Genomic DNA, 17,997 nt, shown 5'->3' on the forward strand with positions numbered 1-17,997 from the left:
ATATTTCCATGCATTAACAAAACGTGACTTTTATCGTTAAATATTCATTTCAATTATCATTATTTTTTTTTCTTTTTGAGAATAATTGAGAATCCGTGTACGAGATATTCATTTATATATCGAGGTCCTTTATTCGTCATTCTTCGTCTCGTCTATTCGCCAACTCGGGGTGGATTTACATATGAATGCTAATATCACTTTTCATTTCCCGTATTTCTTGCTGAATAATTTGCTAAAGAAAATCTCGCTTATTTTAATTGTACGTGTTAGTTGAAAAATTCAGGAGAAATGATTATCATTTGCTTCTAATATTTATTTTATTTCATTCCCTTTTAATTGTACCATTTTTCTTCTTCTTTTAAATAGTAGAATACATTACTTATATGGTATAGGATTTATTTTCTAAGTTATATATATATATCGTTGATTTAATTATCTAAAAATGTCAAGGATAATTGAATTGTACATCATTTTATTATCATGTTATCAATTAATATTAAAGCATCCATCATATAGGATTTATGATAAATCCAAATATTTGAATTATGTGGTAAAAAAAATTCTTTTATAACTTAATTACAATCAAGTTTCCTCCAAGAATACGCTTTGCAAGAAGCATTTCCGATTACTTCTTCGTATCTAGCGCTATTCTGTCTACACGTCGAAATCCACCCCGTGTGAAGTTATGTAACAAATCTTTTAATGTTTATACGTTTACCGTGTTTTTATCGTTCGGTGACTACCACTTTGTTGCAGTCGTGCTAGTTGTACCAACGTTTGCTCCAATGAAGGGGTTCGTAGAGGCGGCTATATCCAACAGATAAATATTATTATTTAATATTTATAAAAATATTAAATAAACTTCAACCGAGGTGTACCAATTTTTGAGTTTGTGTCGTGGAGTACATAATATTTAACAGGAGAGAAATAAAAATGCACTAGAACAAATAAAAAACAATATATTTACATAAAACGTCAACAGCAAAAAGCAAAAGATTAAGAAGTTTCGTAATTTCTTTTCGTTCTCTAACGAATAAAATTTTTCACCTGGATATATGGATATATAGATAACAAAAGAAAAATATTTAACAGTAACTACCATGTAACTACTTACGTATATTAAGCTAGTATATATCTATCTAATAAAGAGAAAAGTACTACAGCGATTATTTACATCAAATTGTCCTTAAATTTACGCATAGGCCACTTTTCAATGCACACAGGCGCATACATATGAATACAGTGATAATATACACTTTTACATGGCATTATAGTGCTAATACTTATTTAAAGTGCACATGCTTGCATCAAACTATATTAATATTAAGTGTAGAAGAAAATTTTATGCTATTGGTTGCATATTATATCATATCAAAATTACTGAGAATTTCCTCAATAATAATAAATATAGAAATATTAATATAAATATAAATATTATAATAAATAATATAAAATATAAATATAAATTTTTATACGTATATTTAATGAATACATATGATGACTGTTAAAAATTTCAAAAAAAGAAACGAATTTAATATTGTAATTAAGTAAGTTTGAAAATACTTGGAAGATCATATTTTTCTCATGAAAGCACAAAATTCTTTTCTACACTTAATAACTACCTACATTAAATAAAATGAAATATCTTGATATTAAAGAAATAATTTATAGGACAAATAAAATTATTATTGCCAAATAAAAATGCATTATATTTCGTGCAAGCACATAAATTTTTTTATATTTTTAAAATACCGCGAAACTGACATTGGTAATACTGACACGAAGGATTGTGAAAATAAGAAAACTCATTGCATTAATCTGATGGATATGAAAAATAAAATTTATATTATAGAACAAGAGACATGATTTGAGATAAAGTGCTTTTAAATTTGCACGTAGAATAATAATTTTCAGTCAATTACTTACACTTGTTCAGCTAACAAAATGCAATTATATTTGATAAATCGACTGACTCGAAAATAAAATTTTAAATAAAAAAAAGTTTTTCTTTTCAATATATTTTTACACGTAGAATCATACAATCCGTTGTATCACGATTTTGGGAATACTCTGTATATTAAATATTGCATCCAAATAACGACGTTTAAATCTAATATTACAGACCTTGAGGATGCCAATATACTCGAGGCTTATTTTATTTAACTCCCAGAAAACCGTGCTAGGTGTATTGAATATTTTTTTATTTATTTATATTCATTGAAGAAATTGTTTGAGATAGAAAATATTAATTATTACAAAGAAAAATAATAAAAGAAAGATATGTATGAGTCAATTATGACCTGTCAGGGAGTTGTACAGGATCGCTAAACTATCTTGTCGATATTCGGAGAGTTAAACAATTATTTCCCTTTATTTAACAGAGAAGTAAAATAAATATGTAGTAATGACTTTTGGTCTCATAATTTCGTTCAAAACAACTTCATATTTTTGAAAATTATTTCATTGAGTAAATAAGTTCATTGACATAGTTATTCTTATTAATTATCTAAATATTATCACTTTCATACAAAATTTAATCAGAGAGTAATTTAATCTACTTTTTTATAAATACATATATATTTTTCATCAAGAAATTATGAAATAAATAATGAAGAATAAAAATAATTCCATTTAAAGATTAAAACTGGACACCGTGTATATGCAATGCACGAGACAGTGATTATGTTAAATAACTTCTAGCTCAAATTGTCATTGGTCACTTATAAGCTCAAGGATATCAATTGAATATTAACATCATGTACAGATCAATTGAATAAAGAGAATAGACTAGAAATATCAGACACCAAAGATTTTGATCTGTATTCATGATTTTTGAAAATTTTAGCAGTTTGACAACAACGAAATTTTTTCTGATACAAGTTTTATTACACCAACTCGGAATACAATTTCTTTGAAAGCGAGCAATTTGCATCTGAAAATATTAGAGTATCAATTAGCAACGTCACATAGTTCTTCTGACGTCAGTCCAATACTAATTGCAAGCTAATTCTCATAATTATGCATATTCATATTATTCCTGTGCAAATAATTTCAAAAATAAATTCATATTAATATAATTCTACAATTGTATAATATAATTGTGATTAATATAATTAATGCATTATAATTAATATAATTAATATAACATTAATTAAAAATATAAAAATTAATTAAAAACTGTTTGTGTACTGAATATTACTTTGTATATTTTATACATTTTTTTTATACATATTATGCACGTTTTGTGCAATTTTGCATTTTTAAATTTTCTGTAGTACATAATAATCCATAGTCTAGTCATGAAACAAGAATCACTTGAATATTTATTCAAACCCACCTCAATATTCGTACATTGTACGAACTCGTGTACACGTTTAATCTTCATAGAAGCATCTTTGTCAATGTCAGCCATTAATGTAGGATATCATTCGTTCTCATTTGTGGGTCAGTAACCCAATTAATTTAACTGATAACAAAATATCTATCACTTGGACATTACATGTCAGTATTATTGGGAATTATTCAAATATAGTATATTCTAAAAATAATGAGTTCTCCGTAGATTAAGTTGAAATATTAAAATTAAGGTCCGTCTACAGATATTAGTAAACTTTTACTTCTCAGTATGAAACGAAATTGTAGAATTTGTTAGAGAAATTATTTCATATTTCAATATTTTAATAAAGAAAATCTTTCTCTTTGAATATATTGGTAAAGAATCTCTTCCATATAAAAAATGCGTTCTAATAGAAAATAAATGCTGATTTGTAGGCGATAACAGGATAATATAAAACAGAATGTATATTATAATGAAGGACATATTTAAAAAATGCATGTTTTCCATGAAAATGTATCTAACAGATTCACGGCCGATAGTTTCACAGAAATCCACAGTACAAAACTATAAATTTTTGCAATTAATACAGCAACAAGAATTTAAAGAATTTATTTTTAAACATCGTATTTAAATAAATAAATAAAAGATGTAGAATAAAATTTTGTTAATATGTATAATAAATTAATATAACGTAAGTTTTTACATAATATATATTAATTAATGTTATTATATATTAATTATTATTATAATATAATATAATATTATAATAATAAAAATTCATTAAATTCATTGTTACTTATATTTGGTTTCAAGTTGTATTAATATTTTTTTACATCCACAAAAGAAAATTCGGATTATAGATTAATGATGATCAAAAATGATTTATACGAAATTTATAGTTATTGGTTCAGTTATGCTCTTCGCTGTGAATGCGCGTTAATAATTGCTTCGTTTATTTAATTAATAAAATTATCTTAAATAACAAAACAATTAACAAAAATAATTTAAAATAGTTTAAAAATTGTTTGTCGCTCCTTCTAAAAAACATCTTTTCTAGTTCTGTTCACTTTCGTTATAACTGAGTAATATGTAACATGCATATTGAAATAAGTGATCAATCTTGAGAAATGTATTTTTTCTACTTGTGTTATATGTATAATAAATTAAAATCTGCGTTACTAAAAGATCTATATAAATATAAATGCGAAAATTCTTGTTTCTTAATTAAAATATACACAGTAATGGATTGTCACATTTTTACATAATCTTCTTTAATTTATTATAATTAATATATTTTTCAAGATCGGTCATCCATTTCAGTCACGCTAAATTTTTTATATCTAAAAAATAACTTTCACTATTCGTTTGACTCAAGTTCCAAAAATTACATAAATAGAATAAAATTGACATCAAAAATCCACTTGTTTGATATTTTTTAACTCTTGTGGAGGATACTATCACAATTAATTATCAGACCAAAAGTCAACATCCACAGTAAAAGTTGGAATGGAAAATTCACTTCACAGACAATATAATTGTATATATGAAAATTCGTAACAAGTAAAATATCTTCATTCAATCGAATTTTAAGATTTTAATTTTCGATATCAGTTTCGTGGTTTAGTCAAAGTTCTTTTTTTTATAGTACTTCGGTAATTATATCATCAATCTACGAAGTTTTATGAATTTTGAGATTTTATTAACAATTAACACGAGGTACAATTCCACGTTCGTTTAAAATCGTATATAAGGATCGTTTCATGGTTAAAAATATCTAACTTTATTATTATATTAAATATTCCCGTTTCAATTTTAAATTGCGTGAATAATAGCCTACAATTTTTGCATATCAAAAGAATATCCAAAACATAAATTCATAATTCACAAGCGGCTAAAAGATTCGCAGCAATATAAAAGGTTCGTGCGAAATTGCACGGCGATTTAACCGTGAATCAAAAGCGATATTTCATAAAATATCAGATTATATGTAACAACACGCTTCGCTGAAAGCGTGAAAATAAGAAAACAAAAGGCAAAAAAAGAAAAAAAGGCTAAAACTGAATGAGAAAACATTGCGACCTGAAGGGTATAACGTGCATTAATATTTAAGTACTCGTAATACCAGTTGTGTAAATAACTCTTTCAGCACCACTGTTCAAATTTGTGTTCTCATCGACGGTGGCCGATTGACTCATGGCTGGTGGAGGCATGGCGAAAATAGGCTGTTGGCTCGAGGAATTGTTTTGCGGACCACCCTGTGGTTGTGCCGTAATCGCATCTTCGTCGCTCTCCTCCTCCTGTAAAATACACAACAATCAGTCCTATTTATTTCCTACCTTGTAGCAATTATAATTCCCACGAACAGACATGTACAGTGAAGAGCATAACCGTACCGATGACAATGAGAAATTGTCGATAATTTAAACTAATATAACTTCGTAAAAAAAGTAATCAAAACTCTCAAAGTAGAAAATTCACGTGTTACAATGAGATCAAGCGAACTGTTAAATTATTTTATTTTACAAAGTTATATTGCTTTAAATCATGGACGATTTTTCATTGTCATTGGTACAGTTATGTTCTTCAGTGTATATGTACACAGGATATCTCCAAGATATCTCAACCAAATGTTGTCAATAGGTATATAATATATAATATAATATATTCTATTCTATTTTGATCTATAGAATGTACTGACAATATTTAACGGGAAAAAATTGAGATTTAAAGACATTACAAGTAAGTAATTTAACAATCAATGTAATCAGTTTAACAAATAATAATATTAATTACTATGTTAATTATGTTTTTAATATTAATTATTTTTATTAGCTCTTTTTGCTTCTCCTAATATTCCACTCTTCTCTATCTAATCTAATATTTTAGTACTGAAGTCATCATCTATATAATAGTCCTACCATAATTTTTCATATTTTTTATTCTCTGCTTTCTTCTTTACATGCTTCATATTTCTTCCGATAATAGTAAGATGATCATAAATTAAATACTTGATAAGATAATTCAACTTTCTTGGTAAAACATATCATTAAATGCGCACTTATCTCTTATCTGAAACGCTGTTTATACGTCTGATTTTTGAGCTGTAAAAAGAGTTTAAGAGCCCATCTTAATATTTTTTAAAACGATAATCCACTTGATTTGCCGTAAGGAATTCTTTAACTTTCGTACATTGTAATTTATTTGCGACTATTTTATTCTTTGAAATATTCTAAAAAAGAAAATTTATAGACATTGATGATCGTCGTGATATGCTTTTAATCTCAAGGAGAGAAGAGAAGGAATTAATGAATGACATCATGTCAGAAACAGCCAAGAGTTGACAATTTTAAATAGTATTAAGATTCGAATTCAGAAATGTTTGGCATGCGACAACTTTTAAATATATTTTATAAGAAATATTTAAAATTATGTATATCCGACTATATATCCGAAGAATTATATAATACTATTTTTTTAAAAATTAATAAAATTTTATTTTATAAAAATATCAATAATTTTATATATATATATATTTTTTTTTTACATATTGATGTATATAAAAGTAACGTGAAAGTGTAACCTTCTAAGCATTTTTGTAAAGCTATAGTTCTACGAATCATTTCCTAGAGGAAATGATCGAAAATTATATCAAATAATACACTGAGATCTAAAAGATTTAAACAACTAACACCAATTACCAATAGCTTCTATACTATTTATATAAATATTGAATTATTCATTATTTCCAAGTGCGTAAATCACGATGAAAATTTGTAATTATAATTAATACAACAGTTATATCATCAATATTGCAACAAAAACGTAATGGTTGAGAATCTACAAAGTAACTTGATATCACTTTTTATTTTGAGATGGTTGTAATTTATTTATTTACCGTTATAATTCCACATAAAGTTTAGCATTCTCGGCACATTCTTCAAAATGGCACATTCGCTACTGTAAAATGTTTTTTGGAACATTTTTTATCACAATAGAGATTGTTCCTTTTATTAAGTACATTTCATACAATCAAGATTGTATTATTTAAATTTAAAGTTTGCAAAGTTAGGACAACGTTTAATTTTTATGAAAAAAGATTTACATTGATTCTGAGCTCGAAGATTGAAGTTCTGAGCTCTCCACTTATGATATAATGTTATATAATTGTAAGAAAGCGAATCCTCCTTTTACTGCTCTACCGTTTTCTGAACAACGAATAGTATTATGTAGAACTGATGAATTGGCACACTTGATGGCACAAAGATGAGAGAAGTACTTTCTTTTGTTCATCGTCTTATAACTTAATGTTATAAGACTTCATAAGTAAATTTGAAATTCTCGACCAACATATTTTTACAATTACACTAGAATCTCGATTATAAGAACACCTATTATACGAACGTTCTATCACAATAAAATGTGAAATTATTAAGAAGTTGAAGAATGGGAGAATGTGCAATAAACGTAGCTCGAAAATAGTCTATTAGAAAATAATCGATGGTATAAAAAATAAAAAATAATTGAAAAATAGTTGAAAATTATCTACATAACGACAACGACGATGTGTCTCCTGATTGTAAAGCATTTGCAGCTTTCGAAAAAGAGGTGAGAAATACAAAAAGCATGCAACGTCAAGCAATTACTTACGCTGAAAAATTTATGTGACATAGCGGCTAAAAAATTATGGAATCCTTTATCTAAAATTTATGTCTAAAGCTATTCTATTATCCAAACACATTTGTCTTTCAATTAATTCCGATAATCGAGATTCTATTATATATCACATTCATCGAAAGTAACCAGTCAGACTTGTATTCCTTTAATATAATATATCAAAATTAATAAGAACTTACAAGATAATCTAATTAATCTATAAACTACGTGCTGCTGTCTAAAGTAAATATTGATGTAGAATATCTATAAGATTCTCGTAAAATTAGATTCTTTGTCGCGAATACACGAAATCATAAATAAACCATAGCTTGAATTATTTTTTCATCAAAATTATCTCACTAATTTTGTAAGCTACAGATATATATATATATATATTAATAATATTATTTTCCTGACCATAGAAAAAGAACGAAATTTTTAACTTATAGCTGCCCATTTTTAAGTTACAGAGAAAGTAAGAGATAATCAATGAAATCTTTCTTCTGATCATCAAATATTTAATACAAATTTAGTACATCGTGTACAAGTCACTCAATGATTAATAAATAAAATATTTATGATTATTTCAAATAAAAGAAACAGTTAATAAAAACGAAGACGTAGTTTCAAAGGATACGATTGTGTCGTAGTTCTTTCTAAACAAAAATAGTTGAATGTAACAATGATTTATTTATATTTAATCCTGCTGCATTTTTTCGGTTATTTCCAATCCATTTATATTTCTCTAAAATTAAAAAATATTTCAAATTAAAAAAAAAATAAAAAAAAATTTATTAGTATGCATGATTTTTCAATTAACTCTTACGTAAAATATCTTCATAAGACATTATAAATTTTTTACTTACTAAACAGAGTGTAAGTTTGAAGTATAAAAAATTGAAGGTTTATTAAATTAAATTCATAGCAGGGTTAACATTGCTAGAAAACATTGATATAATTGACCCTTTACATCTGAAATTAAGTTACCTATGATATTTTTATTAAATTCTTGTGTTACTAAATGACTTCTAATATATTTTATGCAGAGGAAGGAAGAAAAGAAATTTTCGAATAATTTAACGTATGGTAGAGCTTCTCTTGTGTAGCAGTATTACACAAAACAAAAAAGGAAAAACATTTTCATGCCATCTTCCAAACGTTCATTTTCCATGTTTTTTTGAAATTACCATGAGAAATTTTTGTTATATTGAAGAAGACTGCGGATTCTTATGCATTTATAGAAAATTTGAAGATAAACGTATATAATGCAGTATATGTAAAAACATATAAAACATTGAAAATATAATATCTGTTGTAATATATAATCTACCTAGATTCTATTTCTTAAATTATTTTCACAGAAACGAATTTTATTAAAAAAAAATCTGCAGTCTAGGTATAAACGTTTATATAAAGCGGTATTCTTAAATGTTAATATCTTAATTACCAAGATATAATTATATAATTATAAGAAAACATAATTGCAAGAGTATTAAATTTCATCTATTATGATATTATGGTGAATTATTGAAGTGTATTATTCAAAACCAGTTTTTAAAAGGAAATGTCTGATATTTTAGGATTTCTCTGTTCATATATTAATTTATATTTTGAAATAGATCCAAATCAAAAAGCACTCATATCAGTCGTGAATTTCGTTTGTCAAACTCGGAACATCGTGTTTCTCCTTAGTCAACGTATACAAACCTGTAATTCTCGTTCTGTATATTCCGTCATGAAGACCAGAAAAGAAATAAAAAAAGAATGATGAAAGAGGAAACGAAAATGTTCAAGAAGCTGGTATGAAAATGATCGAGAAACGAACAATATGTATATATACTCTATATGTATGTCTGTCTCAATGGTTCTCATTTCCTCTTCTGTTTTATATAAATAACATATATAAAATATATTCTCTTTTCACGACATAGTTTTATCACGATTTTGTAATTCCTAGTGTAAATCACTAGAAATGAAAAATTCTTATGAAATCACATCAATATAAACGAAATTGCGAGTATTACGTATGAGTATTTTACAAAAAATTCACGATTTTAAAATTTCACGGATTAAAAATCTAAAAAAATAATATATATAAAATGAAAAACATACAATTCCAAGTACAATTTGCACGACTGAAACTAATGAAAAAAGAAAAAAAACATTTAACAAGCACAGATTATATCATTGGCAAAATCTTAAAAACCTAGTAAAAACAATTTTTAAAAATAATTTTTCAGAAACATTTACCACAATGAAAACAAAACTTCAGTCGCATTCAGTTTTAACAAAAGAAATTAGAGGACTAAGAACCACTGATACTGGAGAAAAACTTACCTTAGCCAGGCCTCTGGGCTGATTCGTCACGACATTTGCCTCTGGGTTCTGGTCCCGCTACAATACAACAACAACGTAAACAAAACCGCTAATCTATCGTATTCTAAAAAAAAAAGAAAAAAAAGGCAGACGCAAAAAATGCATGCTAGGCTAAATCAGAAAAGATTTCACAAATTACAGATCGATGATGTATGGCAAATATGAGATATGACTGATCAAGGAAACAATCAATTGCGTTGAATGTGCACTGAATTGTCGAGAAATAAAGAAAAAAAAGGAAACATTACGTTCCTTGTCCTCGTAAATCTGTAAAATCAACGTTAACAAAAAGGTGCAATTTATTGTTCGAGCGCAGGAGTTCTGCAGCACAGTTTCTTAATTTACAAGAGAAGAATAAAACAATATTCTGCCTCGGACATAATAGAACTTTCTGTCTTATTATGCAGTTCCTATACTCTTCATAAAATACAAAGTGTGTAATTAATTAATGTAACAATTGTGTACATATTTACAAAATAGCTTTGATCTTCTTTTTATCTCAGAAGAAGCGATACGGAGATTTATTCAAAAATATATCGGGATATCGGGAAAATTTATCACTGTCATCGAGAAACACTCACAAGAATAAATCACCACCTTGGGTTGTGACGAGTGTTTTTTGAATACGGCTAATATACATACTTAAATTATATAAGTAATTGACTATTCTTATAAAATGCAGTTTGATATTTACAGTTTAACTTTTGCAACATGTTACAAAAGTTAAATGATTAAATTTAGTGATTTAATGATATTAGAACATGTTCAACAACATATATATAATTAATCTGAAGATATTATATTTATTAATCTATAGATATTAATTATGATAATTATGTACGTCAAAAATTGTTCTACTATTAATGAACAATCAATGACAATTTCTAAATGTTAAATCGTTTTATAAGTAATGTCGTTTTTTTTTGTTCAAAATGATACATAGTTTACTAAAATATGACAAAAATAATACTAAAAATATTTTTACTTAACACAAAAAATTGATTGAAAGCATTTGATCTCGTGCAGAAAATTCATGCAAAAATTTCCTCTAAAATCTGCTACCGAAACAATAAATATATTTCAACAGAGAATATAAAATGAAATTGAATTGTAATTAATGCTAATAATTAGGTAAATTACATGCAATTTTGCTGGAATCATTGCCAAAATCAATTATCAAAAAGTCCTTTCTAGAATATCTATTCTTCCCACCTGATATCAGTTTTCATATTACAAATTTTCTTATTTGACAAAAACTTTACTAGCAAAAACAATATACAATCATCCTTTCCGAAAACATAATAAATTATACAAGGATGACGACTGTTTCATAAGAAAGGAACCATTTTAAAAAACGACATTACTTATAATACGTGTAATATTATTTACAATACGTGTAATACAATAATATTGAATATAATAAATCTGCCTTCATAATTTTTAAAAATGTTTCATATATTACATTTTTATAAATATGTCCACGAAAACATTTAAAATGAATTTCACATAAATTATGTAAATTAAATAAATTGTTTAAAATTTATAAAAGTTATTTAACGTTTAAAGTAAATTTTAAATAAACTATTCGAACAAAATTAAAAATATTTTTTGATATTAAGTTAAATAGAATAATCTTATCTCTTTAAGTTATATTACTATCCTTATATTATTAGAAAAGAAATAGAAATATTTAATCAATTTTTTAATTTATAAGGCAAAATCATTCAATGTCAATATATGTCAATATATATTACATATATTGACATTTGAATATATGTCACATATATATTACATATATTGACATGTAAATATATGTCACATATATATTTATAATATCTTATAATACCAATAAGCTGATCAAAGCTTGTCTGGATTCACATTGCACTGTATTATTAAAATCCATACTTACATATTTTATTACTTTTTAATTGATTGCAAAATATGTTATTGCACAATTATAATGTTGTACCAATACAATGTAAAACTCACTGTTTTAATTTTTTATTTAGTGTCAATAGATTTAACAGTTTTAAACATAATTATAATTTTAATAATTTTAATATTTAAAAATATAAGATTATATTATTTTTAAAAATATATTATGTTAATTAAACTAAATAATTAATTAATTACATTAAATTATTTATGACTTCTCTTCTAGTATCATTTATTTATACTATTTTTTATCATAAAATAATATGATTTCTTCTTCTTTCTCTGTATACCAAATTCTATGAAAAATAATTTTAGTTTTAAAAATATTTCCATCGAATTCATATACGTTTAATATTCAATTATTTGATCCATAAAATAGTCAGTTAGGTATTAATAGATAAATTATCGTTCAAACATATATAGTTGGTACATTATTGAATTCCTTTTGTAAAATTTAACAAATTGGCAATAATAGAAATAGATATCAATTTGTAAAGATTTTTATGCTGGCACTGAAATTTCTATAATTAGGAAAAAATATTGTTTTACAGTAGACAATTTTTATACTTAGTAGATAGTTTATAGAATTTCTTTTGGAATAGAATATTGATCGATATAGAACATTATAATTTAATAGAAAAGACACTCCAGAAGAATTATGGAATTTAAAATTATGAAAAGCATTTTGAAAGAAAAAGATAATAATTGACATATTATTAATTCTTACAATACTATCATAAATAACAAAGTTGACAATTATGGTAAACTATGGTAATCTAATCGACCAACCGACAATAAGGAAAAGGAAAGGAAAATGTAAAAACATGTTCTATCATATATTAGATATATGTTAGTTTAGAATTCATTTATTTTATATTTAAAAAAATAATGAGCAGAAAAGAGTTTCTACAAAAAAATTGGAAAATACCAAACACCAAATAAAAATATAGGACATCCTAGTAGTGAACCTGAATCTTTAAGATTAATAGAAAAACATGTTCTAAATTTTGTGCCACCAAAATATATATATATATATATATATATATATATTACTGGATTTCTCTTCTAAACGAGATGCGAAGTCAAAAAAAGGGAACGAGATATATGTGCAATTGCAACATAGGACTGTGTATTGTGCCTTATTTTAAAATATATCATATACAATGCATTTTTAATTACCTTTTTAAGAATAAGAAACAGAATAATCTTCTACTTTTTTATTTCTATCTCAGCAAAAATACTTCTTAAACCACTGAACACATGTTAAAATAACTTCAGGAAATGAATTTATGTAAAGAAAAAAAGTATTCGTTCATTTCTAACTGGAGAAATTTAACTGTTAAAGAATTCCTCCTATAAAGTCAAACAACTTTCATATGAAACATTTTTTAATATTTCTAATGATTAAGGATATAGTAGCACATATGCGGATAAATAGGACATACTGTAGATGTATTATAAACTAATATTTCAAAATACTATCAATTCACTTTTTTTGTAAATTAAATGGAAAAATTAGCATTTGCTATATAATAGATATGTAAAAAAATTTTCTCATTATATTTAATAACATTTATCTGAAGTTCTTTTCATTATAGTTGAAGAATGTTGACAAAACATTAGATTCAATTAAACATGTTCAATTAAATATTTCAAACTATGAGCATTTTGACTTTAGTTACAAATATATTTTAATTATTTGCTTTGAATATGATTCATTCTGATATATTTTATCAACATTCCATCATCATGTAATTTATCACTGAGTTACAGTTTTATCTAAATTTGTCATTTTCTAAACAAGAACTTATATTTAAGATTTATATTTAGAATGTCAGATTAAAGAAGAAATGCGATCAATAAAAATTAATTTTTTTTAGAATATTTGATCATAGTAACAAGATAATTCTATTTATATGTTGTCATTATTTTTTTAATTGACATATACAATTTATATTCTTATATTTTATATAATTTAATAATTTAAATATTTTAAATAAATTTTTATATAAATATTTACAAAATAAATTGTGTAATTTTATTGCAAATCATTAAAACATAAAAAATTGAAAATAATGTGTAATGTAATTATTATTATTATTATTAAAATATTGAAAATATTTAATATTTTTATGTGTATAATAGAATATATGTTTTTATATAACTTTTTTTAAATTAAAGCATGTTAAAAATGTTTTAATTAAAAAATTATCGATTAATTTAGTTCTTCACGTAATTTATTACGTTACGTATTAAAATTTCAAGTAATTTATGAACTTCAATTTTAAATAATAAAAAATCGGTATAACACAAAGTATATAAGCATATTATAAAATATATTAAAATATTTTCCTCGATTTATTAAAAACTTTGATTATATTAGAAATATTTAAAAAATTTCTTTTCTTTTCTTGAATTTTATCATATATTCCTAGTAAATGTATAATAATATAAATTATAAATAATAGTTAATAATTAGTTGGATTTAACTGAATTTCGTTTTAAATAAACAATATATATAATCGTTCTTACCATAAAATATTTTATATTTTAATAGATAATGGAAAAAAAATGTTACCTGTAAATTGTGATATGCCCCACTATCTTCTGGCGGTGTTGGCTTAAATTTGCCACAGCAAAAGTTGCAACAACAACAGCAGCAACAACAGCAATAACATGCAGTTATCAAACTACAAAATATGAAGAGTGCCTGCAAACAAAAATTTGTTGTATTAAATGTACTAAAACCAATATTAAAATAATATTTAATTTATAAAAAAAAATTTGGAAATTACAACAAAAACTTACCTTGCACCAACCAGAAGTGACTACAAAGTATGCATTAACATTTTCTTCGCCAAATTGCTCAGCTACATACAATCCAAGTGATCCATAATTGTCATATATATTTCTCTTAGTCAGATCTGTTAATATGGCATGTGCTCTATTTATTTCTTTAAACTGAAACAATTATGTTCAAATAGATGAATTTTATAAAATTTTATAAAATTTTATAAAATTTTATAAAATTTTATAAAATTTTATAAAATTTTATAAAATTACATTAAGTTGCATCAAATTAATAATTTAAATTCTTTCTTTCTGATTTATAAGATTTATCTGAATATGCATACATGGTTAGAATCATGACATGGTTAAACTATGACAAAAACATAGTTAAACTGAAGTAAGTAATAAAGTTAAAATGTTAAAAATAAAACATTAAACATTGCACATAAAGGTATTTCTTCTTAAAACAAACATAATATTTAAAGTAATAAATTCAAATTATTAATAACCAAATCATTAATCATCAATAAGGATTTCATTGTGCATTTTCCATTTTAAAATCATTCAAAAGTGAAACTAAATATTCATTATCATTAAGGACTTATTTTAATATTAATAATTGGCATATTAAGAAATTAATAAAAATAAAATTTAAAGTAAATATAGTTATACATATACAATAATAGATACAGTATCTAAATGAACATCTAATTAAAATTAAAAAAGATATAATTAGGTTATTAGAACAATTTGCACAAAATTATAGAAATATATTATTTGAATGAAAACTATTTAATTTTCTACATCCTTATTAACAGTGAAATTTATATTACTATAACTAAAAATTTAATTATTTGTAGTTCTTTCCAAATTTGAAAAATAAATGTATACACGTTTTACATACGTCTGAATCACGATGAGATTATATATTTCACGTTTCAATCCATAAATACAAAGAATAGAAAAGAAATACAACTCAGCTCAGCTATTCGACAATATTCAATAAATGACAAACTTTCTGAACCGATAAGTCAACTTGATCTTGAACATGAAGCTAGTCGGTCGTCTTACGACAGCGGATGTTATGTTAAGGTATAATTAAGAACTTATACTTTACAATTTCGCAGAATATTTATTAGAGCAAGACAAAACTTTGCATTTGGTAACTTTTTGATGTAAAAATGATGTAATTCTGCTTGTGGGCTTTTTTCATTGCGCTTATATATTTTTTTTCCGATTTGTCCTTGACCGAATCTTAAAACGATTACATGAGGAATTCCTAACACTGAATTAAAATTTTGAAACTTATTTGATTAGCTTGATCAGATTTTATCAGCAACAATAAATCCAACGAAAGATCTTATCCTTCTATAAGAATGGAAATGCGAGGCAAATTTATTACGTCACGAACTTATAATATAATCATGCTCTTAGACAAACCTAACCCACACGTAAGTATTCCATATCAATATTTTGAAAATTAAAACCGAGCGGTTATATATATAGAAAAAAAAGTTCAAAATATTGGTTCCTACAACATATCCAAAAATCATTGAAATCAACGATTTTTCACCGTCATCTTTATAATTAACAAAATTACTTTCATGCATGTATAAAAAGATTAATTCACTAGCAAACTAAATTAAAATAAATATCAAATAGATACTTATTGTTAAAATAAACAGAATATAATTAATATTGACCTTTGCTAATATGTTACCTTTTCTGCTGCTTCTGGATTATTTGGATTTTTATCAGGATGATACTTTAATGCTAACTTTCTATAAGTCCTTTTAATTTCTTCAGGAGTGGCGGTTTTTGAAATTTCTAATATTTGATACAGGGAATCCCCTGCTGTCCTAAAACAAAGAAAATGTTAATAAATCAATTAATTATTAATTCTTGTTATGTACCTACATTGAAAAGTATTTAAGTTAGATAGATAAATTTTTGTACTTATAAAATATTTCCAATTATATAATAAAAATTTAATTTTAATAAAAGTAATGTTAAACAAAGAAATATAAATTGGATTAATTAATCTAATTGTTTACAAAGATTCATTAATATTAATTAAGCTAGACATAAGTCATTATAGTTTATTTTAAAATATAAGTAACTGTTTTCAATAGTATAAGACTTTTTTCAATGAGTTAAAATTTTTATTACATTGATTTTTACAACTACGCAAGAAATATTTTGCAAATTTAACAATTACAGTTGACATTCAACTTTCGTATTAAAATTTAAATAAATCAATTTAATTCATTAAATATGAATGAATTAAATATGTTTTTGAAGAAATAAACAATAAATTAATCTTAATGACAATCATTTTTAAACTCATGTATATACATACGTACATTAAGACAGTATGTACAAATCAACAAATTAACCTAGTAGAAAGTATATTTTTATTTTAAAAAAACAAACTGTCAGGTAACAGAATAATGATTCCTTGATTTTTCCTCCTAAAATAAACTAAAATATAAATTAAATAAGAAAGAAAGATTAAAACGTATAAAAGTGAATAAGAGAATAACCTAGAATTTTTCTAAATTTTGTACAGTTTTTTTAAATATCTGAGGTATACTCACAGATTTCAATTAAAAAATTTTATATTGAATACTGTTGAAATAAAATAACGTGATTTTCAAAGTAAGGAAATAGTTTAAAGTGCAAATGTTTAAGCAAGGGTGGTAAAGTACTCACGACATTTTTCTTTTATCCATGTTTAATAGATGTAGCGTTACTTGACGATACGAAAAGTAGAATTAATTCCGTACTAAGATACTTCGAACTTTTATCGCCTTGTACTACAGGTACATGATTTTCGTCATTAAATGAACGTATCTTTTTGAATAGATGTTGTGTCGGATGATAGCAGGGGAAAGGATTCAATATTT

At 24.6% G+C, this 17,997-nt stretch overlaps 1 protein-coding gene across 2 annotated transcripts; it reads right to left on the reverse strand.

The window, feature by feature from the left end:
- Positions 1–33: 33 nt before the first annotated feature.
- On the reverse strand, positions 34–17,997 carry LOC122529540 (dnaJ homolog subfamily C member 5). 2 transcript variants are annotated; one of them, XM_043655774.1, is made up of 7 exons: positions 17,804–17,996; positions 16,812–16,950; positions 15,110–15,262; positions 14,880–15,011; positions 10,328–10,384; positions 5,460–5,634; positions 34–807 (listed from the first exon to the last, which is right to left on the reverse strand). In XM_043655774.1, the coding sequence occupies exons 1-7, from the start codon at positions 17,821–17,823 to the stop codon at positions 740–742; spliced, it is 744 nt and encodes a 247-aa protein (XP_043511709.1). In that variant the 5' UTR covers positions 17,824–17,996; the 3' UTR covers positions 34–739. The 2 variants fall into 2 exon arrangements, with proteins under 2 accessions (XP_043511709.1, XP_043511710.1); XM_043655775.1 differs by lacking the exon at positions 10,328–10,384 and having other exon boundaries at positions 17,804–17,997.

This window comes from Frieseomelitta varia, unplaced genomic scaffold (genome assembly GCF_011392965.1).
Source record: "Frieseomelitta varia isolate USP_RPSP 00005682 unplaced genomic scaffold, Fvar_1.2 scaffold_291, whole genome shotgun sequence".
Classification (NCBI taxonomy): domain Eukaryota; kingdom Metazoa; phylum Arthropoda; class Insecta; order Hymenoptera; family Apidae; genus Frieseomelitta; species Frieseomelitta varia.

Coding starts and splice junctions, on each gene's coding strand:
- LOC122529540 (XM_043655774.1), bottom strand. CDS start 17,823: ATGGATAAAAGAAAAATGTC. Junction 16,951..17,803: donor ATGGATAAAAGAAAAATGTC/GTGAGTACTTTA, acceptor TCTTTGTTTTAG/GACAGCAGGGGATTCCCTGT. Junction 15,263..16,811: donor ATCCAGAAGCAGCAGAAAAG/GTAACATATTAG, acceptor TAATTGTTTCAG/TTTAAAGAAATAAATAGAGC.